The sequence below is a fragment of the Podarcis gaigeae genome (assembly GCF_964106915.1).
Source record: "Podarcis gaigeae genome assembly, chromosome: 3".
NCBI lineage: Eukaryota > Metazoa > Chordata > Lepidosauria > Squamata > Lacertidae > Podarcis > Podarcis gaigeae.
This window is the reverse complement of record NC_139680.1, coordinates 116,345,488-116,369,388: the sequence shown is the minus strand read 5'-3', so window position 1 is coordinate 116,369,388 and position 23,901 is coordinate 116,345,488. Positions and strand designations below refer to the sequence as shown.

The 23,901-nt window shown below is 46.6% G+C and overlaps 1 protein-coding gene across 1 annotated transcript in view; it reads left to right on the top strand.

The window, feature by feature from the left end:
- Window positions 1-7,722: 7,722 nt before the first annotated feature.
- Window positions 7,723-23,901, top strand: part of GATA4 (GATA binding protein 4) — a 61,420-nt gene continuing 45,241 nt past the window's right edge. The window contains exons 1-2 of the mRNA XM_083733651.1: window positions 7,723-8,082; window positions 13,824-14,572. Of these exons, the coding sequence (XP_083589777.1) occupies window positions 14,050-14,572 (523 nt within the window). The 5' untranslated portion in view covers window positions 7,723-8,082; window positions 13,824-14,049. The remainder of the gene's footprint in view (window positions 8,083-13,823; window positions 14,573-23,901) is intronic.

Genomic DNA, 23,901 nt, shown 5'->3' with positions numbered 1-23,901 from the left:
ATTTTAATCTCAAGTGTCCAAAGTCAGGGTAAAAAGGTGCATCTTCAGCATTTGCTGGCATCTGTACAATGAAGGGGCCAGGTGAACCTCTGTCGGGAGGGTACTCCACAACTTAGGGGCCACCACAGAAAAGGCCCTTATATTTTAGCTACTGAGAAGATTTGGAGAAATGCATAAATGATAAAACAGTACAGAATGAGGCACGATCGGGGGCAGAATTATGGGCAGGCTAATTCTACGCTGGGCTCAGGAGTTTAGGGTTTCGCCAGCACAGATGATTTACTGAAACTTCTGCTCAACAGCTGAAGCAAACAGTGCATATTCACTTGTACAGATGGAGATAGTGGCCATGCACAGCCAGCATTGTATTAACATTCTTATTCTATTTTTTAAAGGATTATTATTACAGGATTATTAGTTACAGGGAACCAGGCAGAGGGCCTTCTCGGTAGTGGCACCCACCCTGTGGAACGCCCTCCCACCAGATGTCAAAGAGAAAAATAACTACCAAACTTTTAGAAGACATCTAAAGGCAGCCCTGTTTATGGAAGCTTTTAATGTTTAATAGGTTATTGTATTTTAGTGTTTCATTGGAAGCCGACCAGAGTGGCTGGGGAAACCCAGGCAGATTGGCGGGGTATAAATAATACATTATTATTATTATTATTATTATTATTATTATTATTATTATTATTATTATTAGAAACTGTTGCAGCTCTGGAGCCCATTCCACAGACTTGTAAGCAATCCTGCATGAGAATTGTGTGTCGGTTGCAAAATAAGCTGGGATAGAGGGCATTCATCAGCTGCTGAACAAACAGAGGGGGGAGAGGTGATACTGAAGATGCTAGGACCCTAGGGCGTCATTTGGTCTAGGGATGGCCTCTGCCATGATGATGGGATTATATATTATTTTGACTTAGTCAATGGGTAGATCAGAACCAGGATCCAGGCACCCACCCCCTACCCCCAGCAAAGGGACTTGGGTACCTCCCAGAGGAGATAATCTGAATTGTTTGAGAAGGACCTGATTAGGGTTGCTAGACCTTCAGGGTTGACCTGGAGTCTCGGCTTGCCTGCTGCACTCCAGGTGGCAGAGGGAGGGTTTGAATCTGGGCGAGAGCACCTTAACACAATTTTTTAAAAGAAAATTGCATGCAGATTGCAAGCTTCAGGCTGCAATGTTTTACATAGACCCTTTGGGAAGTCTGATCTCCACCCTCCCTGTGGCTAATGTGATTTGCTTAATGACATCACCAGGGACTGCCCCCATGAAATCACTGGAGACCCAACCCATGACATCACATCACCAGGGCCTGCCCCTAGGTCTCAGGCGCTCCTGAACTGACAGTTCTAGACCTGATGTGGCAGCAGACAGGCTCCTCAGGCATTATGCACAAACTGCACATATTGTAAAAAAAAAAAAAAAAAAACCCTAGAAATTATTGCGCATAATAGGTCAGATCATTGACCCAGGGTTCCAGGCAAGATGTTTTTCCCAGTCCTATCTGGAGACACCGGCGATTGAATCTGGGACCTTTTGGTTGCAAAGCAGAAGCTGTACCATTGAGCTATGGCCATTCCCCCAAACCATTTTGACTTTCAAAGGTAGTTCAAGAACCATTTCCAGCCTGTTTACTTTCTCCAGCCCATTGCATGGGCTTATGATGTATACCTCCCTGGGATCTTTTGATAAAGGACTGTACATAAATTGGAGACAAAGAGAGAGAGAATGACCTTCCCTCCTTCCTCAAGAGTTGTTGCTTCTGCCCATCCATTCCACACACACCCCATTTATAAGGGCTGAGCACCAGATCCATCCAAATCCCACACCAAATTGGGCCAATTTGGGCCCTTGTCCAGGTCAGGCCAAGGCAACTGCAGATCACTATTGAGTGTCATGATTTGTGCCCATCATAGATAAATTTGATCTCTAAAAAACCCCCAAACAGACTGTCTCCAAACTGTTGCAATTACAACACTATATAAGGAGAATGCCAGGGTAGGGGGGGGAGGAGAGGGACTTTGCTTAATGAGAGCTGTAGGGCAAGCCTAGAGAGCTATCAAGAGACCCAACCCTCTCCATTCACAGGGCATGGGGGTTGCAGAAATGGGGAAATCTTAAAATACAGAACTCTTTTGTAAGTTCTGTCTTGTGGAAAGAGTTTAATGGCACTTGTTTAGCTTGTCTTTTGTCTCCTTCGCAGTATATATCTTTTTGTTTCCATAGTTTCCCAATCAGACGGCGATTGGGCCAGATCTGGCCCCTGGGCCTTAGGTTGCCTAGCCATGGCTTAACTTTTGTTGGACTGCTTAGTTACTTAATTCTGTTGTCCTTCTACAAAATTTGGGGGTTCCACTCCCCAACTTGCTTATCCCTCCCTGCGTGGATGATGCCTTTGGGGCTACTCAAGAACCAGCACACAGAGAATTGAGTTTGCATTTGTCATGGGTGCTTTAGTTGAGGTTCCTGCATCGCAGGGGGGGTCCCTTCCAACTCTTCTGTTGCTGTTTAGTCGTTTAGTTGTGTCCGACTATTTGTGACCCCATGGACCAGAGCATGCCAGGCACTCCTGTCTTCCACTGCCTCCCACAGTTTGGTCAGACTCATGTTTGTAGCTTCGAGAACACTGTCCAACTATCTTGTCCTCTGTCGTCCCCTTCTCCTTGTGCCCTCCATCTTTCCCAACATCAGGGTCTTTTCCAGCGAGTCTTCTCTTCTCCTGAGGTGGCCAAAGTATTGGAGCCTTAGCTTCAGGATCTGTCCTTCCAGTGAGCATTAAGGGCTGATTTCCTTCAGAATGGAGAGGTTTGATCTTCTTGCAGTCCATGGGACTCTCAAAAGTCTCCTCCAGCACTCATCCAACTCTACCAATCTTTGCTATCCCAGCAGACAAAGTTCAGAGTCATTGGGGGTGGGGGTATGGGGCTCCACTCCTCAGCAGTCTCTTATCCAGGCCATGACCCCGCAGCCCCCCACTTTGCTTCAGCAAGGAATTGGTATCACGTGCCCAGAGGCTGTTCTCTGTCGTCCTTGGTTGGACCTGTGCATGTGATTGTACGTCAGGCAGACAGAAGGGTCTAAAGGTTAATAGGGTAATAAGAGAGCAATATTGCTGCATTAAAAAAAGAGGGGAGGGAGGGATATCATCCATTATTCTGCAGCCTTCAAGACTGATAACAGGAAAAAGCAGCCCTTGATTCTGGGCAACCATGATTTATCATTTCCTTACTGCTGGTTTTCATATACTGGGGTTTTTTAAAAAAATAATAAAGAAAAGTTGCTATCTTAATGCATTCTGTCTCCATTTAAATTTTTTTTAATTTATATGCTGCTTTAGACACCAAAATGCCTGTCTGCAAGTTAGCAGGGCTAAACCTCTGTTATGTACTGAGTTGAATAGGGTCCAAAAGGCAGCAGTCTGATTGGTCCTAGAACAATAGGATTCAGAATGCAGCAGTCTGATTGGTCCTAGAACAATAGGATTCAGAATGCAGCAGTCTGATTGGTCCTAGAACAATAGAGTCCAGAATGCAGCAGTCTGATTGGTCCACAGGAGCCACCCAATCCAGCTCCAGGTGGAAGTGAATCCACAACCTAATTGGCCTACAGGTGAATCCCAGAATTAGTCAATCACTTGGGGCCCATTGTGTAAATAATGTATATAAAGCAGACATTCTGGAGGAACTTCCAATCCTCCTCACCACTATGAGCTGAAAAAGAGCATGAAATCCACACTCGACTCCGAGTATATTTCAACCCCCAAGTAGGAAGCTAGGCTGGCAAGTCTGCAGATCTCATGGACAAGAAAATTATGGCTATTTTGGTTCCTCAATGCAAGTTAATGGGATTTCTGAAGACTTGTGTCCACCTAGATGGACTTCCTCTGCCCTTAAAACCCCCCGATATTGATTCATTGGAAACGCATAGCTCAGTCAGTAGAACTTGAGGATTTTAATATCAGGATTGTTGGTTTGAGCCCCTCTCTGGGCAAAAGGATTCCTGCATTGCAGGGGTTGGACTAGATGATCTTGGCAGTCCCTTCCATGATTTTACAAGAATACCATGGCCCCCTTCCATCAATGGCTAGAAGACATGACAGCTCTTGCAACGTACAAGTGGACACAGAATGTGCATGGATAAATACAACAACGTTTGGAACCCATTTATAAATAGACTTGCGCATAATTTTGCATTTGTTGGAACAACTGTATTACTTTCACACCCGTATAACATACTGGATCACAATTTCAAGGTTTCTTTGTTAGTTGCTTTCTTTCTTTTCTTTCACTTCCTCACTGAAAACTTTCAATTTTTTTTATGGATTAGGCTCTGGGTATCAGTCCGGATGAAATAAGGTCTGATCCAGGTTTGCAAATCAGGCTTTATAAATTGGGTGTATTTAATAACCCTGCCCTGCATAATCAGTCACAAGATACAGCATTTGAATGGCAATGATGACCATCAACTTTTGGGGGACCCAAGCACCCTCAAATATTTTACTGGGGGTGGAGGGACCTCAGCCCCTAGAAGTTGGCTTCTGTGCTAGTAGCCATTCCTAGCCCTCTCCCCCATGAATTTGCCTAAATGGTAAAGGTAAAGGGACCCCTGACCATTAGGTCCACTCGTGACCAACTCTGGGGTTGTGGTGCTCATCTCGCTTTATTGGCCGAGGGAGCCGGCGTACAGCTTCCGGGTCATGTGGCCAGCATGACTAAGCCGCTTCTGGCAAACCAGAGCAGTGCATGGAAACGCTGTTTACCTTCCCGCCGGAGTGGTACCTATTCATCTACTTGTACTTTGACATGCTTTTGAACTGCTAGGTTGGCAGGAGCAGGGACCGAGCAACGGGAGCTCACCCTGTCGTGGGGATTCGAACCGCCAACCTTCTGATTGGCAAGCCCTAGGCTCTGTGGTTTTCTGGACCATAAAGAAGGCTGATCGCCGAAGAATTGATGCTTTTGAATTATGGTGCTGGAGGAGACTCTTGAGAGTCCCATGTCCTGCAAGAAGATCAAATGTATGCATTCTGAAGGAAATCAGCCCTGAGTGCTCGCTGGAAGGACAGATCCTGAAGCTGAGGCTCCAATACTTTGGGCCACCTCATGAGAAGAGAAGACTCCCTGGAAAAGACCCTGTTGTTGGGAAAGATGGAGGGCACAAAGAGAAGGGGATGACAGAGGACAAGATGGTTGGACAGTGTTCTCGAAGCTACAAACATGAGTCTGTCCAAACTGCGGGAGGCAGTGGAAGACAGGAGTGCCTGGCGTGCTCTGGTCCATGGGGTCACGAAGAGTCGGACACAACTAAACGACTAAACAACAACAGGCTCTGTGGTTTAACCCACAGTGCCAGCATGAATTTGCCTAATCTTCTATAAAAGCCATCTAGCTTGGTAACCAACACTGCCTCCTGTAGAAGTGAGTTCCATAGTTTAACTATGCGCTGAATGAAGAAAAGGACTTCCTTTTATCTGTCCTGAATTTCCCAGCATCCAGCTTTCATGAGTTCAGTAGCATAGAAAGGCAGGGTAGAGGTGGGAGGGGCACACTGGGGGTTCACAGTGTGGCAGGGGGGACGACAGGGCATCTAGGGTCTGTTGGGAATCCTGGGGGACTGCAAGGTGGCACAGGCGCTGTGCTGGGCCCACGGGTAACCCGTGAAACGTGGTCCAGGACCAAACCAGAATCCAAAGGTTCCGCTGGGAGTCAGTCCGACAGGGCCAGGGCAGGACACGAGGCAGGGAACCAGGCTAGGTCAGACACATGGTAACAGGCAGGTTCCAGCAAGCAGCAATGTTGCTTCCGCAACCTGGGGCAGGGTCCAACCTGGGGCAGGGTCTTTGTTGGGGTAACGGCCAGTCCTGATCCCCCGGTGACTCACCTCCCTGTCTTGCCTGAAGGTGAGTACTCCTCCTGGAGTACTCAGGTCTCTCCTTCGCTCAAACCTCAGTCTCTGCATCTTGGGAGATGTCGGTGGGTGACTAGACCCAGAGGCCGCCTCAGCCTCCCCTGACCAAGCTGGTAGTGGTGCAGCTGTAAGTGATGGCCCAGCTGGAGGCAACAAGGTCATCCCCACATCTGGAGCCAGGGCAGGCTCAGGCCCCTGACTCGGCCCAGCTGGTGTTTGTTGCAGGGGAACCTGTGCAGACTGGGACTCTTCAGGATCAGGCCCCAGACTTGGTTCAGATGATGCCTGAGGCAAAGGATCTGGTGCAGACTGAGTCTCCTCTGGTTCTGAGTCTGAGCCAGAGTCCCAGTCCATCACAGGCGCTGTCCTTCCCTCAAAAAGCTAGCTAAGCAAGTTCTGGAGATGTTCCTCCAAAAAACTCAGCTTAACAACTCTGGCTGATCTCCTAATAACAGCTCAATGACTTTGGCCGATCTCTTAAAGAAAGTTCCACCTCTGGATCATTTCAGTTGCCCTTTCCTGAATCTTTCACAAAGCCACAATACGCTTTTTGAGGTCCACATTCACAGCATGTTCCCACTCCTGACTCAGAGACATCTATCCTGGCTGGGTCATGTCCACAGAATGGAAAATTTCGGGATCCCCAAGGACTTGCTGGCCTGGCTGTGTGGGAATGCCACAAAGCCTGGAGACAACCAGTAAGCTTGCTCATCCATAGCAGTGACCAGCAGAGGAATGGGCACTGGGAAGAGTGTAGAGTTAGCCTTGGTGAAGACTTGACGTTTTCATCCCCCCAAAAGTTTTTGATTTGAGTTTCCATTGAAATGAGGCTGCGTTTTAATGTTGTATTTCAATCAATTTGTTTTTATAGCTGGTGTTAGCTACCCTGAGCCCGGTCTTGGTTGGGGAGGGCAGGGTATAAATAAAAATTATTATTATTATTATTATTATTATTATTATTATTATTATTATTATTATTATTAATATTATTATTATTATTATTATTATTATTATTATTAAGAATAAACCACTATGGGACACCTCTGTCTGCAACAAAGCATGCCTCTCCCGTAATGGTCTCTGCCAAGACAGACAGGTGCCAGCAACAATAATAATAAGACCTTTATCTATTCAGGGACCTAATGAGAATATCCATTAAAAAAGGAATTCTTGTGAAAATAAGTAATATTTAAGTGGGGGGCAAGGAATTTTGTCCTTGTTCAGGGTGCTATATTATCTAATAATGTCTGTCTGTCTGTCTATCTATCTATCTATCTATCTATCATCTATCTATCTATCTACACATACACACAGTTTCCATGCCCCGCCCCCAAAGGAATGAAGATTGGCTCAGTTGCTCAGCAGATACACTCCCACGTCGAAAACGCATCTTTTTGGAAAAGTGGAGGAGCAGTTCCCAATGGCATTTCCAGGCAGGGCTGGGAATCACAGAATCTTAGAGTTGGAAGGGACCCCGACGGTCATCTAGTCCAACCCCCTCTCAACCCGACGTGCCCCCATCCGATGAGAAACCTAAGCAGACCCTGCTGAGCTTTGCAAACGTGCCAGCTGCTCCGTTGCTGCGACGCTAGAAGGGTGCCTCCCCCTTGCCTGAAACCCTGCTGCTGCCGGCCCGTGCAGACGCTACTGAGTTGGCTGGACCAATGGTCTGAGTCATGGGAAAGCAACTCCCTGTGTGTTCCTATGGTGTGGCGAGGCCAGGAGGCAAGAAAGTGGGGAAAGAGGAGGGGGAGGACTGGAGGAGGAGGAGGGAAGAGGCGGGAAGCGTCAGCAGAAGCCCTGCTTGGTGAGGTCCTGGCCGAGGGGGCTGGGCCGGAGGCGCCTGACGCTTTTGCCTCTCTCTCTCTCTCTCTCTCTCTCTCTCTCTCTCTCTCTCTCTCTCTCTCTCTCTCTCTCCCCTCCGGCAGGAGCGAGGCGTGTTGCTCCTGCGGCCGCCCGAGGCAGGCAGCCTGCAGAGACGGGCCAGGAGCCTCCCGCGGGCCATTTGCGGGCTTTCTCAGCTGGGTGACCAGCGTGATCAAGGCTCCCTGGTCCCCGGAGCGCGGGCGCAGACACAGCAGGCTGCGCCTTGGCGCTGCTCCGGAGTGGAACCGGCTTCGCGGGGAAGACAGCCCGACTCGGAGCAGGCAAACGGAGACGGAAGAAAGCAGGTCGGTTAGATCTCTATCTCTCTCTCTCTTGCAGACCATTTTTCTTGATTTTTTCCCCCTTGCTCGCCACCACCACCGCTTTCTCCTCGCCAGATATATTCCCAGATATATATATTTTGCGCGCGCGCGTACTGGACCTTTATAGAACCGTAGACCTGTAGAGTGGAAAGGGATCTCTAAGTGCCATCTAGTCTACCTTCTGCCACGCAGGAATCGCAGTGAAAGGACACCCAAAGAACATTCCTCACCTTCAAAGAATTCTGGGCTCTGTAGTTTAGGATGGGCTCCTGGCAATTGTCACAGTGCGAGGGGGAAACTACGGTGCCCAGAATTCTTTGAGGGAAAGACTGCTCTTTGGATATATTAAATGCACGCGGATCGAGAAAATCTGGTCGTTTTTCGCTTCGTCCGACGCTGGATTTTTAAGGCAGCACATGTCGCTCCCTCTTTGCGCAAGATCCACCGTTCCTTTGGATAGGTTCCGCTATATTTTTTCTCCAGTCTCTCCGTCTCCGCAGCCATCCCGGCTTTCCTTTTTTAGCTGAAACTGTAACCTTCTTCATTCAGGTTCCCCCGGGATTGAGGATCGCTGAACCCAACGAGGCGAGTAAAACGAGCTTAGGATCGCGCTGCGAGGATCCCACGACCCCCAGCTTCCACGTTCTCGTTCTTTCTCCTTTCCAGTTTCATTTCGCCCCTTCTCGTTCTCTCTCGCTCCTTCTCCTCCTCCTCGCCAGCTCCCTAGATCTCCGTTCGCTTTTATTTTTATATCATTCCCTTGCTTCGCACAAAGCAGACATTCTTTTCGCTTAAAAAAAGAGAGAAGAAATCAGCGATGGGAAACGCAACGAAGGTCCCTAGAAAAGTGAAAAATTAAACTTCTTAAATCCTACCCAATTTTTATAAATCCCATCGAAGTAGTTTCGGCAGGATTTTATCTCTTTTTTGCGCAAATCTCCTATACCTCTAGTTATCCCCCTCTTAAGGTTAGTAGTGGTTTGATGCAGGATTGATTCAGTCAAACGTGAAAAATTTTAAACTCCGATCTCAGCTGGATTGATAGATGTCGTGTAGAAATCGATGGGGCTGAACTGTGCGTAATAAAAATGATTATTGCTATTCTTCTAATATTCTCCCAGGTCTCCTTGCTGTTTTGAAAGTCTTCCTTATTTGCCTTCTTTTTAGCTACTTGATACTATATTTATTTATTTACTTATTTATTTAAAAGATTTGTGTAACAAAACCTATATGCCGCTCCAGAGTAATAAAACTTCTAAACTGTTTGCAATAAAATATCCAAGCGGCCTTAGATCATCATTGGCTACTTTGCAAACCCCAGGTTTGCTGATCGAGATTCTCATTGAATGGGGAGGATTTTCATTTTTAAAGGGCAGCTCTTGTTCCAAAGGCGATTTTCTCCCCCCTCTCGCTTCTCAAACAGGGGTGTGGTTTTTTTTGGGGGGGGGTGGCAATAAGAAACATTTTTTTAAAAAATAATAATGTGCTGTTTCAAATGTAGAGCTACTATTTCTTTCTTCCCCACTAAGGCACTGCTCTGTAAAAGAAAAATTAGTTAATTATTATTTCTAAACAGTCTCCGTCTTTTTGTGATCGCTTTTTAAAAGCAGAGAGCAACAAATATCTGATTTTAAGCGCGGAAGTTAAAAACCCCTTTTGAGGGCGGAACGGAGCCACTCAGAGGATCTGATTCAGTATTCTTATTTTTACTATGATTTCCGCGTAAAAAGAGGGTTCCGTTCCGAGTAAATCGCTCTTGCAGTATTTCCAAGTAAAGCGCGGGGGGGGGGGTCCAAGTGAGTGAATAAACCTCCGCTTATTTTCCATGTTCAAATCTCCTTCGTATAATGTAATAATAAAAACATTCCGTTCTTAAAAGAGGGAGATGGGGGGGAAACCCCTGTAAGGACAGATTAAAAAAAAAAAAAACCATTCCAAATATTTCTAGTATGTTTATCCTATTTGGATTCTCTTTCCCCCATACACACACCTTTAAATTTTGCAAAGTTTTCAAGCCAACTCACTTTTTCTTCTGCCAACTATTTGCATCTACATATAAAGTGGGGGTTTCTTTATTTACATCTGGGTTGGAGTTAATTGAATTTCAGAATTGCAAAAGCACCTTTTTTAAACCCCGCTGGGAGAAATGTAGTGGGACACACATTCGTTTGCTAGGGAGTTTTAAGGCGACCTCCTGCTTTCAGTTTTGAAGTGTTCAAAGTTGGCTGGAGCGTGTCCGTGTTTCCTGCTCGTCATGCTATTTTGTGTGATCACAACTTTACGCTTCTCAAGGCTGCATTGCAACGCTGAAGGTTATATCTTAAACCGCATTATTTTGTGCGTAATTGCACTATCGCCGTCCACAGATTTTATATTTGTGCACGTTGCAATTCAGATTTGCTCCTGCGTCGTCAGAAAAATATTCATTATAGAGTTTAGTTCTACAAACATTTTCTGGAGGAGATTGCTAAAATATATTAGATCAATCCGATTCATGAGTAAATCAATGTAAGGGTATGATTTATTTATTTTTAAAGGAAAAATTGTGGGGGTTTTTTTTAAAAAAAAAGGAACGCTGGCAGCCGATTTCTAATTATCTGCTTGATAAATCTGGAACAGAAACGGCTAAAACTTTGAACGAATGCTGCGGGCGTTTCGTACAGACAGACTTGTGTAAATTTCAAGTTACTTTTAAAAAAGGGAGGGAAAGCTTTCCCCACTTAAGTTTATTTCTTCAGTTATTGAGCAGCAGGGGATAATTGGGGAAGAATCTTCACGACGCTTGAATTCGGTTTCACCTACGGGGAATGAGGAGTGGGAAGGGGGGAGTGTTAATTCGTATTAACCTGGAAAATCTGGAAAGAGAGGGTTTGTTCGCTTCACCATGGCGCAGAAACAGCGGGCATGCTGGGAATAATTTTTTTTTGGGGGGGGGGGGAGCTGAGACCGCGTATGATCCGATTTAAAAGAGAAGCCACCCTTATCCATAAAAATAAAAATCCCCTAAACTCCGTTTGCGTTTCATTTCCACGAGAATCTCCTTTGGGGCCCATTGGCAGGAGAGAGAGACTGAGGAGGGCGGCCAAAAACCGGTCTCTAAATTCAAATCGAATTCAGTGTATTTTTGAGAAGAGCTCGATTTTAGACATGAACGCTGGCCGATCTCTTTGGGAAAGAGGCTTTTGCGAGAGGTTTCAGGGACTGGATCTTGCAGTCCTTGGGAGTCAGGGCTATCAAAGTCCACGTGCGTAGATGCTGGGGGTGGAGAGCTGGAGAGTCCGGCAGTGATTGTTCAGCAGTCAGGGGACGACACTTTGCACATGCCCAAAGGTTGCCGGCCCATCGCCTTGCGCAAGAGTCAAGTATGGAAAGCAGATTGTGTTTGTGTTCGAAGTAGGTTGCTAGTTCCTGTGTCTCCTAATGGGTTGTCCATGCAATATTTTTCAGTGACCCCATCAGCCTCTGCCCTTTAGAAGATCCTAGTCCTCTCTGTTTCAGGCATTATGTGTTGAGGAGACCATTTGAGAAGGGAGTAGAGGTAGCCTCGCTCCCTTGGTAAAGGTAAAGGGACCCCTGACCATTAGGTCCAGTCATGGCCGACTCTGGGGTTGCGTCGCTCATCTCGCTTTATTGGCCAAGGGAGCCGGCTTACAGCTTCCGGGTCATGTGGCCAGCAGGACTAAGCCGCTTCTGGCGAACCAGAGTAGCGCACGGAAACGCCATTTACCTTCCCGCCGGAGCGGTCCCTATTGATCTACTTGCACTTTGATGTGCTTCCGAACTGCTTGGTTGGCAGGAGCAGGGACCGAGCAATGGGAGCTCACCCCGTCGGGGGGATTCGAACCGCCGACCTTCTGATCTGCAATTCCTAGGCTCTGTGGTTTAACCCACAGCACCACCCGCGTCCCTTGTTCCCTTGGTGCCTGCATGCAAAATGCAGACTGCTGAAGGGGACTGGTTTTTTGTGTTGTGGGGCAGGCTTCCAAAGGCCCTGGAGAGACATTGTGGCACAGTGGTTAGAGCTGTGATTACACTTACGCTGGGGAGACTCTGGGTTCAAATCCCCCATGGCCAGGAAGCTCACTGGGTGACGATTTCACCCTCTTCGTTTAATCCACCTCGCAGGGTTGTGGTGAGGATGAAGGACATGAAGGTTAAGAACAACAGGAAAACAAGACCTTCATATTTTCCTGCGTCAACAGAAGGACGAGCAATTCATGTTAGTTAGCCTGTCCTGCATTTCCTGCTGCTGTTTTGAACATGTAGATGTACATGCATTGTAGATTGGGGTCACACATGTGTTCCATGCATGTGTTGCAGTGCTCTTGTGCACAATTATACCCCCCTTGCAGTATGCACATCCCATATGGGTCCTACTGCTTGCCTCTCTAAGTGTGGTTGGGCAGAATTGGCAGATCTTAACTGCAAAGGAGGAAATCATGAGTCATTACAGTTGCCTTTTGATGTGTGCACAAATGTGCGTTGTGACAAGCGGGGAGAGGGGTGTTGTTCAAGGCTGCAAGGAATGGCTCTGTAATGAACATTCCTCGCCCTCTGAGCACGCACAGAAGTCATGAACCTGGGAGGATTTGAGGCCTGTGGCATTTTCATCCCTGAGCATGCGCACAGTTTCCAGACATCCCATTTCTGTGTTGAAGTGAGCCTCAAACGGAACTCTGGTTCACAGAGCGGCAATTCCTCCCTCGGAAGGGTTGGACTAGATGACCCTCGGCGTACCCTCTCAACTCTACAATTTTATCCTTCCAGGAAAAGTATACACCTATGACACAGCACACCGGGACCTATCCAACTCCCACCTTTCTGTGTGCAAACCGTCTTATGCCTTTGCTCACCTGCTTTCCGCTGCCTGCCTCCCCGCAAAACAACTTTTTCCATTTTCTCGCCAACCCACCAAAGACAAAGGTTGGATTCCACAATCCCTATTCTGGAGGACCTCAAGCAATTCCTAACCTACCTAACTCTAGGCTCCAGTTTCAATCCTTTATTATTTTCACTCCCTTTCCCAAAAGGACAGCCTGCTGCTGTGATGTGATTTCAGATCAAACAGCTAGACCTGGTCCAATTAGCAGCATCTATACCCCCAGGGACAAAGGTTTGGCTGTGCTAGTGGTGCCCTCTAACCGTCTCTCACCTTCCCTAAGTTTATTATACCTGCCTTAAGTGGGACGGGCTGCCACTGTGGGTTAAACCACAGAGCCTAGGACTTGCCGATCAGAAGGGTGGCTGTTCGAATCCCTGCAACGGGGTGAGCTCCGGTTGCTCGGTCCCTGCTCCTGCCAGCCCAGAAGTTCGAAAGCATGTCAAAGTGCAAGTACATAAATAGGTACCACTCTGGCGGGAAGGTAAACGGCATTTTCGTGTGCTGCTCTGGTTTGCCAGAAGCGGCTTAGTCATGCTGGCCACATGACCCGGAAGCTGTACGCCAGCTCCCTCGGCCAGTAAAGTGAGATGAGCGCCGCAACCCCAGAGTTGGCCACGAGGGGACCTAATGGTCAGGGGTCCCTTTACCCTCATACCCCCAGGGACAAAGATTCGGCTGTGCTGATGGTGCCTTCTAACTGTCTCTTACCTTCCTTAAGTTCATTATACCTGCCTTAAGTGTGGAGGGGAGCCTTTTTGAACCAACTTTTCTCTCCTTCTTTCTCTTCCCCCCTACCCACACTTTACCTGCACGTCTCATTCTGTTTCCCCTTCCTTTATAGGTGTGAACCAGGCCCAGAAGGGAGAGAAGAATGCCAGACCACGGAAGCCACTGCTGGCTCTGATGCCTGGAACCACCTTGAAAGTTAGGACCTGTTAGGACCTGGAAAACTGCTTCCCCACCCTATCCTCTCATCCTGGACCTGATTGGGCACACCTCCTGTCTTGATTTTGGAGGTAGACTCTCTCTCCCTCTAACCCACTTGGATCTCGCCTGCTCCTCCAGAGATGTACCAGAGCTTAGCCATGGCTGCCAACCATTGCCCTCAGGCCTACGAAGGGGCGAGTGGCTTCATGCACGGTGCGGCTGCCACTTCTCCTGTCTACATCCCGACCACGAGAGTCGGCACCATGATTCCCAGCCTTCCTTACCTCCAGGCGTCTGCCTCATCGCAGCAAGGCAGCCCCTCCGGCCACTCCATCTGGACTCAGCCCGGAGCCGAGAGCGCCTCGTATAACCCCGGCTCGACGCACCCGTCCGTCTCGCCCAGGTTCTCCTTCGCTGCCGGCTCCCCCATCCCAACCACCACCTCCAGAGAGGGGGCCACGTACAGCAACCCTCTCAGCATCACGGCCAACAGCAGGGAACAATACGCCCGCAGTTTCAGTGGATCTTACTCCAGCCCCTACCCAGCGAGCTACATGGCCCCGGAGCTGGGGGCCACTTGGAATTCCTCACCCTTCGACAACCCCATGCTCCATAATCTCCAGAACCGGGGAACCCCAGGAGGGACTAGACACCCCAACCTAGGTAAGATCTCTCTGTTACCTTTAGTTACATTTAGTTAGGGTCTTTCTAGAAAGAAAGAAATAAGCTACATTGTTAAGCAGGTTTCGGGTACAGTTGTACCTCTGGATGTGAACAGGATCCATTCCAGAGCCCCGTTCGCATCCTGAGCAGAACACGACCTGCGTCTGAGCGTGTGCGGGTCACGATTCGCCGCTTCTGTGCATGCGTGTGACGTCATTTTGAGTGTCTGCGCATGTGCAAATGGCGAAACCTGGAAGTAACCCATTCCATTACTTCTGGGTCGCTGCAGAACGCAACCTGAAAACGCTCAACGTGAAGCATATTTAACCCAAGGTATGACTGTATGCGGGACGCAGGTGGCGCTGTGGGTTAAAGCCTCAGCACCTAGGACTTGCCGATCGAAAGGTCGGCGGTTCGAATCCCTGCGGCGGGGTGCGCTCCCGCTGCTCGGTCCCAGCGCCTGCCAACCTAGCAGTTCGAAAGCATCTCCGGGTGCAAGTAGATAAATAGGGACCGCTTACCAGCGGGAAGGTAAACGGCGTTTCCGTGTGCAGCTCTGGCTCGCCAGAGCAGCGATGTCACGCTGGCCACGTGACCCGGAAGTGTCTCCGGACAGCGCTGGCCCCTGGCCTCTTAAGTGAGATGGGCGCACAACCCCAGAGTCTGGCAAGACTGGCCCGTATGGGCAGGGGTACCTTTACCTTTTACCTTTTTATGACTGTATGCTGATTTTGAACTGACCGGCATCTAACCAATTAACGAACTGAAACATTTATCTGGAGAAAAGGGCGTTTTGAAATAATACTTTTATGCTTAACGGCAAAATCGTAAATGCGAACAAATAAGGTGCAAGGAAGCAAATGAAAGCATCTGTTCACAAATGCTAACAGCGTTTGTGTTGGTTAGAGTGTGGTGCTGATAACTCCAAGGTTGCAGGCTTGATCTGCATAAGGGACAGCTTCTTATTCCTGCATTGCTGGGGTTGGACTAGATGATCCTCATGGATCCCTCCCAACTCTGTGATTCTTTGATTCTTGAAATGGAAGGCTGCATAAAGTTGTGCTTTGTTGCTAAACTTGTTGTTCCAAAGCATTACGATGAATGCCCATCTTTCTGTGAACTTGTTGGGCTGATTTATGTGTGTGCTTTTATAATAAGTCGTTTTTACTATAGACCAAACTTTTATCAAAGCATTCACATGTACTCTCTGTTCCCCAGTTCTTAGCTATTGTGATCCTTACTGCTGACTGCTGTTTCCTGCTCATACATTTAGGTGAACTCTGAATATTCTACTACTTGGTTATTTGAAAGATGTTATCTCTGAAAATGAGGACATTAAAAAAAAAAATATTTCTTTTCCCTGAGTGTGAGTTAACTTAACCATGAATAGTAATTAAAAGGCTACTCTAGGAAAAGAATTGGGAGCATTGTACATTCCACTTTAAGAAAATATAAACAGAGCTAATTCTTTCTTTTTTAAAGTTCTGGATCCATCTGTCTTGCTAAGTAAAAACAAAAATCTGAATGATGCTGATTTCGGAGAGAATGCCTTTCCTTCAGTTTTTGGTTTGTTCCCCCGCCCCCAAAAAAACTTTTTATTCATTTTATAACACAAATAGACAACACAAACAGAAAAACAAACAATACAAACAAATTCTTGTCTTACCTTATTTTTTCTAAACATTGTTAGGTGGGTTTCCCCAAGTCCCCCCTATCTGATTTTCATTTTACCTCATCTTTAGCAGTTTACATATATCATAATTTCTAACCATTTTTATTTAAATCACACTTACTTTAACCATAAAAATCTTCACATTTTACCACTTACAAATAAAACTATTCAGTTGTTGGTTTTGGGGAAAACCTGAGTCAGTGCTATGAGGTTTCAAAGGTTTTTTATATGCATATATTTGTTGTTGTTTAGTCGTTTAGTCATGTCCGACTCTTTGTGACCCCATGGACCAGAGCACGCCAGATACTCCTGTCTTCCACTGCCTCCCGCAGTTTGGTCAAACTCATGCTGGTAGCTTCAAGAACACTGTCCAACCATCTTTTCCTCTGTCATCCCCTTCTCCTTGTGCCCTCCATCTTCCCCAACATCAGGGTTTTTTCCAGGGAGTCTTCTCATGTGGTGGCCAAAATATTGGAGCCTCAGCTTCAGGATCTGTCCTTCCATTGAGCACTCAGGGCTGATTTCCTTCAGAATGGCTAGGCTTGATCTTCTTGCAGTCCATGGGACTCTCAAGAGTTTTCTCCAGCTCATAATTCAAAAGCATCAATTCTTCGGAGATCAGCCTTCTTTATGGTCCAGCTCTCACTTCCATACATCACTACTGTTAGTTCTTTTAAATGCAGAGGGACTGAACTTGAGCATGCCTTGCCTTAAGGCTGCTAAAGACCCAGCAGTCTGTGGGTGGGGCCATGATCTGGTAGCTCCAGGCTGCAAAAAAGCAAGCTTCCTGCTTGATTAAGGATACAAAGGGAAAGTGAAGAGTTTCTTTCCCTGTAAGGATGGAAGCAACTAAACACTTCATTGAGGCCATAGGGTGATTTTCAATCTGCTGCTAAAGATGCCATATTTTTTCCTCTCTCCTTTAACTTTAGAGCTTTTGTTGAAATGAATTAAAACTATTTGACAGGTAGGGTTCTAATCTCCAGAGACTTTGTTAGCAATAAGAAGGTTACCAGATTGCTCAAGAAATCCAGCCCACACACAAACACACCACAACATCCAGTTGTAAAGGAACAAATTGGGAGTGAAATAAACTAGGGAGACTAAGCATTTTGATGTGGTTCTGACGTGTCTGAACCTGGGAGACAAAGGTTGGATTCCACAATCGCTATTCTGGAGGACCTCAAGCCATTCCTAACCTACCTAACTCCTAGTCCTAACCTACCTCTCAGGGTTGTGGTGAAAGTAAAATGGGGAGCAGGAGACCTTGAGCACCTTGGAGGAAATGTGAGAGGTACATGTAACGAAATTAAAACGTGAATTGGAAATCATGTTTTCAAACAGGCAGAAGCAACAAACTTGCAGCACCTTAAGACTTGGCATGTTGCAAATATATCTCTTCCCTGTATGGCAGGACAACATTGTAGTTGGTGCTAGCCAAATCTCCTGGGTGAGGGGTAGGGAGGAGACATTGAATTAGTGGGATCCCATTATTATTATTATTATTATTATTATTATTATTATTATTATTATTAATACCCCACCCTCCCCAGCCAGAGCCGAGCTCAGGGCAGCTAACACCCATAAAATTTCAGTAAAAACATAAGGGGGGAAAAACACAAGTTAAAATAAAAGTTAAAATGCAATTTACAATGCAGCCTCATTTTAAAAGTAGCCCATAGATCAAAACCATAAGGGGAGGGAAACATAAGGGTCAGACTGAGTCCAAACCAAAGGTCAGGCAGAACTGCTCCATTTGCAGGCCCTACGGAAAGATGTCAAGTCCCGCAGGGCCCTAGTCTCTTGTGACAGAGCGTTCCACCAAGTCGGGGCCAGTACTGAAAAGGCCCTGGCCCTAGTTGAGACCAATCTAACCACCTTGCGACTTGGGACCTTCAAAATGTTGTCATTTGTGGACTTTAAGGTCCTCCGCGGGGCATACCAGGAGAGGCGGTCCTGTATGTACGTGGGTCCTAGTGTTATGTATTGTTCTTTGTTTTTCTTTGTTTAATTCCTATTTTTTGAAAAAATTAATAATAATAATAAAAGAAAGCACTTCTCTGCACAGTGGTGTAGTTCAGCTGTGGAACTCTCTCCCACTTGAGACAGGGATGGCCACCAATTTGGGTGCCTTTAAAAGAGGATTAGGCACATTCATGGAGGAGAGGTTTTCATGACTGCTCTGCTCTTCCTCAAATAGATACTTCCAAATACTAGTTGCTGTAAACCCCAGGAGGTGAGAGGGCTCTTGTGTTCGAATCCAGAAGGCTCTTCTTATGTTCCTAATCATTTAGACAGGCTGATGCAGTAGTTGAGTGTGGTCAGTCTTTTATCTTTGAGGATAAGGCTGTCCATGGATGCTGGCCACAATGGCTATGTTCCCAGTCCCGTGTCGGAAGCATGATGACCCTGAGTCCCATTTGTTGGAAATCCCCAGTGGGGAGAACACTATTGCTTGTGGTATTCTGTAGGCATGTGGTTAGCTAGACAAGATGCTGGAGAATTTGAGCCTGTGGCACGATCTGACGGGGTTTTCTTTAGATGCGTATGGAAACACTCAAGACTGCTTAGTGTCTGGGCCAATAGCTGTGTTGGGAGAGCAACAGACTCTTAACCTCAAGGTCGTGGGTTTGAACCCCATGCTGGGCAAAGGATTCCTGCATTGTAGCGGTCCCTTCCAACTCCACTACAATTCTATGATCCCAAATGCTCAGAAACATTTCAATAGGATTTAGGTTCTGTTCCAGTTCTGATGGGGTCAGGGCCAGATTTAGGTTTGATGAGGCCCTCAGCTCCTGAAGGTAATCGGGCCCTTTATATGTCCAGCTGTCCTTTGTCAACAACAAATTGTCACTGTTTTTGGTGTTGAATATATATTATATGGTCATTTATGGACCTAATAGGTATCTAAAGCCATTTGCACATGTGGCTATGCAACCAGTCCATGCAGAATGTAGGCCCCCTATGTATAGAAAGGAGCAAACCAGTGATATTTTAGGGAGCAGGCTAGCATCATAGGAGCCTACACAACACAAAACACTGGTGCTGTATGTAGGTTTTATTTTATTTGTTTTTTATCTTATATTTTGGGAATGTACATCCAGTTGTTTTTTCCTTTAAATTTTTGGGGGCCCCCCAAGAGAGTGGGGCCCTAAGCTATAGCTTGCTTATAGCTTATATTGAAATCAGGCACTGGATGGGGTTTGTATTCACAGTGGGTTGGACTTCCCAGGATACCCTCAGACATCTCTGCTGTTCAGACTGTTGGAGTAAGACACAGAAGACCGAGGCTCAAATATCCACTTGGATATTTGGGGTGCTCATGGGCCTATCATGAACTTTCCACCTAACAGACCTCGCTGGGTTGTTGTGAAAATAAAATGGGGAGGTGGAGATAACCGTACGTCCCATTGAGCTCCTCGGGGGAGAGGTGTGATATAAATGCAATTGGTATAAGGAAGGGCCATGGTTTAGTGGATAATAATCTGCTTTGCATGCAGGTTCAATCCTGCTGGCATCTCCAAGTAGAACTGGGGGAGACCATTGGCTGAAATGCTTGAAGGTTGCCTCCAATCAGTGTAGACGCTACTGGACTCAATGGACCAATGGACTGGCTTGCTATAAGATAGCTTCCTGTGTGGTTGACATCTGTCTGAGTGCAGGAGTGTGCCTTTGGGGGTGAATTCAAACTATTAATAATAATAATAATAATAATTTTTATTTGTACCCCACCCTCCCCAGCCAAGGGTGGCTAACAAGCAATAATAAAAACAAGTTGAATGAATACAACTTAAAAACAAGATTAAAATACAACATTAAATATTGAAACATTAAAATATTAAAATGCAGCCTCATCGCAGGAGGAGAAAGGAAAAAGAAAAAAGAAAGAGGGGAAGGGAATCAAACTGGCTCCAAGCCAAAGGCCAGGCGGAACAACTCTGTCTTACAGGCCCTGTGGAAAGAAATCAGATCCTGCAGGGCCCTGGTCTCTTGAGACAGAGCGTTGCACCAGGCAGGAGCCAGTGTTGAAAAGGCTCTGGCTCTGGTTGAAGCTAATCTAACTTCCTTAGGGCCCGGCACCTCTAGGGTGTTGCTATTTATGGACCTTGAGGCTCTCCGTGGGGCATACCGGGAAAGGCGGTCCCGTAGGTACGAGGGTCCTAGGCCGTGAAGGGCTTTAAAGGTCAAAACCAGTGCCTTAAATCTGACCCTGTACTCCACCGGGAGCCAGTGCAGCTGGTAAAGCACTGGGTAAATATGCTCCCATGGCAGAGACCCCGTGAGGAGCCTCGCTGCAGCATTCTGCACCCGCTGGAGTTTCTGGGACAGCTTCAAGGGCAGCCCCGCGTAGAGCGAATTACAGTAGTCAGTAATTGGAGAGTTACAGCACTTGCTGCGACTGTAGAGACTGATACGGGAGAGGGATGCTCATGTTGCGCCTGGAGCAGACAAAGTCATCCAGTTTCGCTGTTACAGATGCACGTGTATCCAGTGGTACCTTGGTTCTCAAACTTAATCCATTCCTGAAGTCCGTTTGACTCCCGAAACGTTCTAAAACCAAGGCGCAGCTTCCGATTGGCTGCAGGAGCTTCCTGCACTGAAACGGAAGCCACATCGGACGTTCAGTTTCCAAAAAACGTTCGCAAACCAGAACACTTACTTCTGGGCTTTTGGTGTCCGGGAGCCGATTAGTTCATCAACTAAGCCGTTCGAGAACCAAGGTTCCACTGTATACATTAAACCTGCAACTTGAATGCATTTAACTTGTGTGCATTCAGCTTTACGCACTGGGCAAACTTTAAAAATAAAAAGGAGCTGTTGTCTGGGGCGGGGGGGGGAAGACTTTGGCAATCCCACCCACCGTTGCACCCAATGTGTTTCGACTATATGCGATTCTGGCTTTAGGCGCAATCCCTGGGACATCACTGCCTCCTAATTTTCAGGCTCCCTGCCGATTTTCTGCTGGGATGCAGCTGTTTGTTCCTGGGTCTGGCCTTCAATCCGTAATGCCTGTGACTTTGTACTTTGCTGCAAGGCCTGATAGGTCAGCGCACCCAAATATGCAACACAAACACACTGCGTTCAATCATGGCCTTTTGTTGATGTGACAAGGACAATTTATTGGCTTGTGTTGGAAAAAGAGCTGGCAGAGTTGTAAAAGGAACATGCAAATGTTTGCTTGGGCCGGCTGAGAAGGAGAATAGGACCCACCCCCCTTAGAAACCTGGCTCCCTTCCTTCTGTAATTATACATCATTCAAACAGCAACTCCAGGAACCTCTGACTGGTAGGCAGGAGGTGTTGCTTGCAATTGGATTTGGCTGCTCTCCTTAGTAGGGATTTAAGGAAGGCAGGAGTTGGGTTTCTCTCCCTTCTTAAATGGGAGGCTCCAGAGATACCATACCTAAGCTTTGAACTTAAAGAGTCTTTAAGCTTACAGTTGCTACCAATTTGCACTTCTTATAGGTTCTCACCTGTTGGTAGCTGTGGGCAAGGGACTTAGCTTGGTGGTAGAGTGTTGCCAGAAGAGAATTTCAGGTTCCATCCCTGGGTGTCTCCAGGTAGAACGAGTGTCCGGCCTAGATGGGCCAATGGTAAAACCAGCTTCCTGTGTCAATCGGAATTTGAAAACCCATATTGGATGCATCTTGACCATTCCGCTTCCTCCCACCTTCTGAAGGCAGAATTGCACATCCAAGCCAACTGGAAAAGATCCTGTCTTTGCATCGCTGTGTTTGTCTGTCTAGCTGCTGCTGCTTCTTTGGCGATCCCTCGTAGCCGAGTAAGGTTGTCTTCCATAAACACGGTTTTAACAATGAGACCGTAAGTGACTGTGGAGGCCAATTCTGGACCCACACATCCTTCCACAGTGGGAACATTGGTTTCCAGATGGGAATTGATCACAGTGTGGATTTGCCAAGCATGCCTTCCTCTTAGCACGTTTCTCCCTTGTGTTCTGAGTTCGAGTGTCTTCAAAGCCCATGACACCTTTGGTAAAGGCTGTTCTCCAACTGGAGTACTCATAGGCCAGTGTTTCCCAGTTGTTGGTGTTTATACTACTTTTTAATAGATTTGCCTTGAGAGAGTCTTTAAACCTCTTTTGTTGACCACCAGCATTACGCTTTCCATTTTTAAGTTCGGAATAAAATAGTTGCTTTGGAAGACGATTATCAGGCATCCACACAACATGACCAGTCCAGTGAAGTTGATGTTGAAGAATCATTGCTTTGACACTGGTGATCTTTGCTTCTTCCAGTACACTGACATTAGTTCGCCTGTCTTCCCAAGTGATATGTAATTTTTTTCGGAGACACCTTTGATAGAATCTTTCAAGGAGTTGGAGATTAAATAACTAACCATTTGCTGCCATTTCAAAACACCCCATACAGGGCCATTTGGGTGAGGTGAGATAGCTGCCTGTATAGCAATAATAATTTGTCTTGACTTCTGAAATGTTTGAAAACCAACGCGCAGCTTCTGATTGGTGCAGGCGCCCCAGAAACAATAGCCGACAGCTGCATCAGATGTTTGGCTTCCAAAAAACATTTGAAAACCAGAACACTTAGTTCCAGGTTTTTGGCATTTGGGAACCAAGGCATTTGAGAACCAAGGTACCACTGTATGCATCCCCACTGAAGACCATTAGATCATCAGGCTGGCTCATGATTTAGGAGGTTTAGAAGTGGTTGTCCTAAATACCCACAGCATGCTAGTGGAAGGCTTTGCCATATACATAATTCTTAAAGGCAGATGAGTGTCATTTGTTTGGGATCTATGAGATCTCCTCTTCTGTACTGCAGTAAGTCCAATGGAAGCCAACAGCACTAATTCAAATGAAAGGTGCCAGGATTCGAGGTCAACGCTCTTTGGCCAGAGAGCAAATTCCTAAATTCAAGAGGTGCACCGACAACATTATTGTTGCTCCTTCTGTTCCTGGTGTTCCAACACGGACCTCAAATAGAATCTAAGGCACTAGTCCTCAGTGTGGACCGGCTGCTCCATTACAGTGACCGGATCTCAAGTGAGCTGCAACAGCGGCACTACCATGTTGCAGATATATGATGAAAAATCGAGAACCGGGTACCTAGATGCCTGTTTGGGGCAGTGGCGTAGCGTGGGTTGTCAGCACCCGGGGCAAGGCAAGTAATTTGCGCCCCCTAACCCGTGGATTTGCGCCCCCTAACCCTAACCCCCAGATGTTGCGCCCGGTGCGGCTGGCCCCCCCTGCACCCCCCACGCTACGCCACTGGTTTGGGGGTAAAGGCAGATCTGGATCACAAAAGGTTGAAGATTGCTGTTCTAAGAGCAGATTTCAACCGAACAGAGTCATTTTCAGATATGTGTTGGGGAGGTTTCTATGTGTGATGTTCAATGATAATTAAATTGTGGCCCTTACGGTTAAAATAAAGACATAAATCATTTTTAAAATGTGGTTTGCTTAGGGGTAGTGTGCTTCCTGATACTTTCACACACACACACATTTTTATTAATTTTTTAACATATCATTTCCAACAGTCATTTAACATACATTTTTATCTTATACAATTTTTTTAGACTTCTGCCAATTACCTCTGAAGATTTTCCATTCTTTATCACTTAATCTGCATTTCTTAATTTCTCTGTTACTTTTAATAATCCTTAACTAATATTCTCTTCTT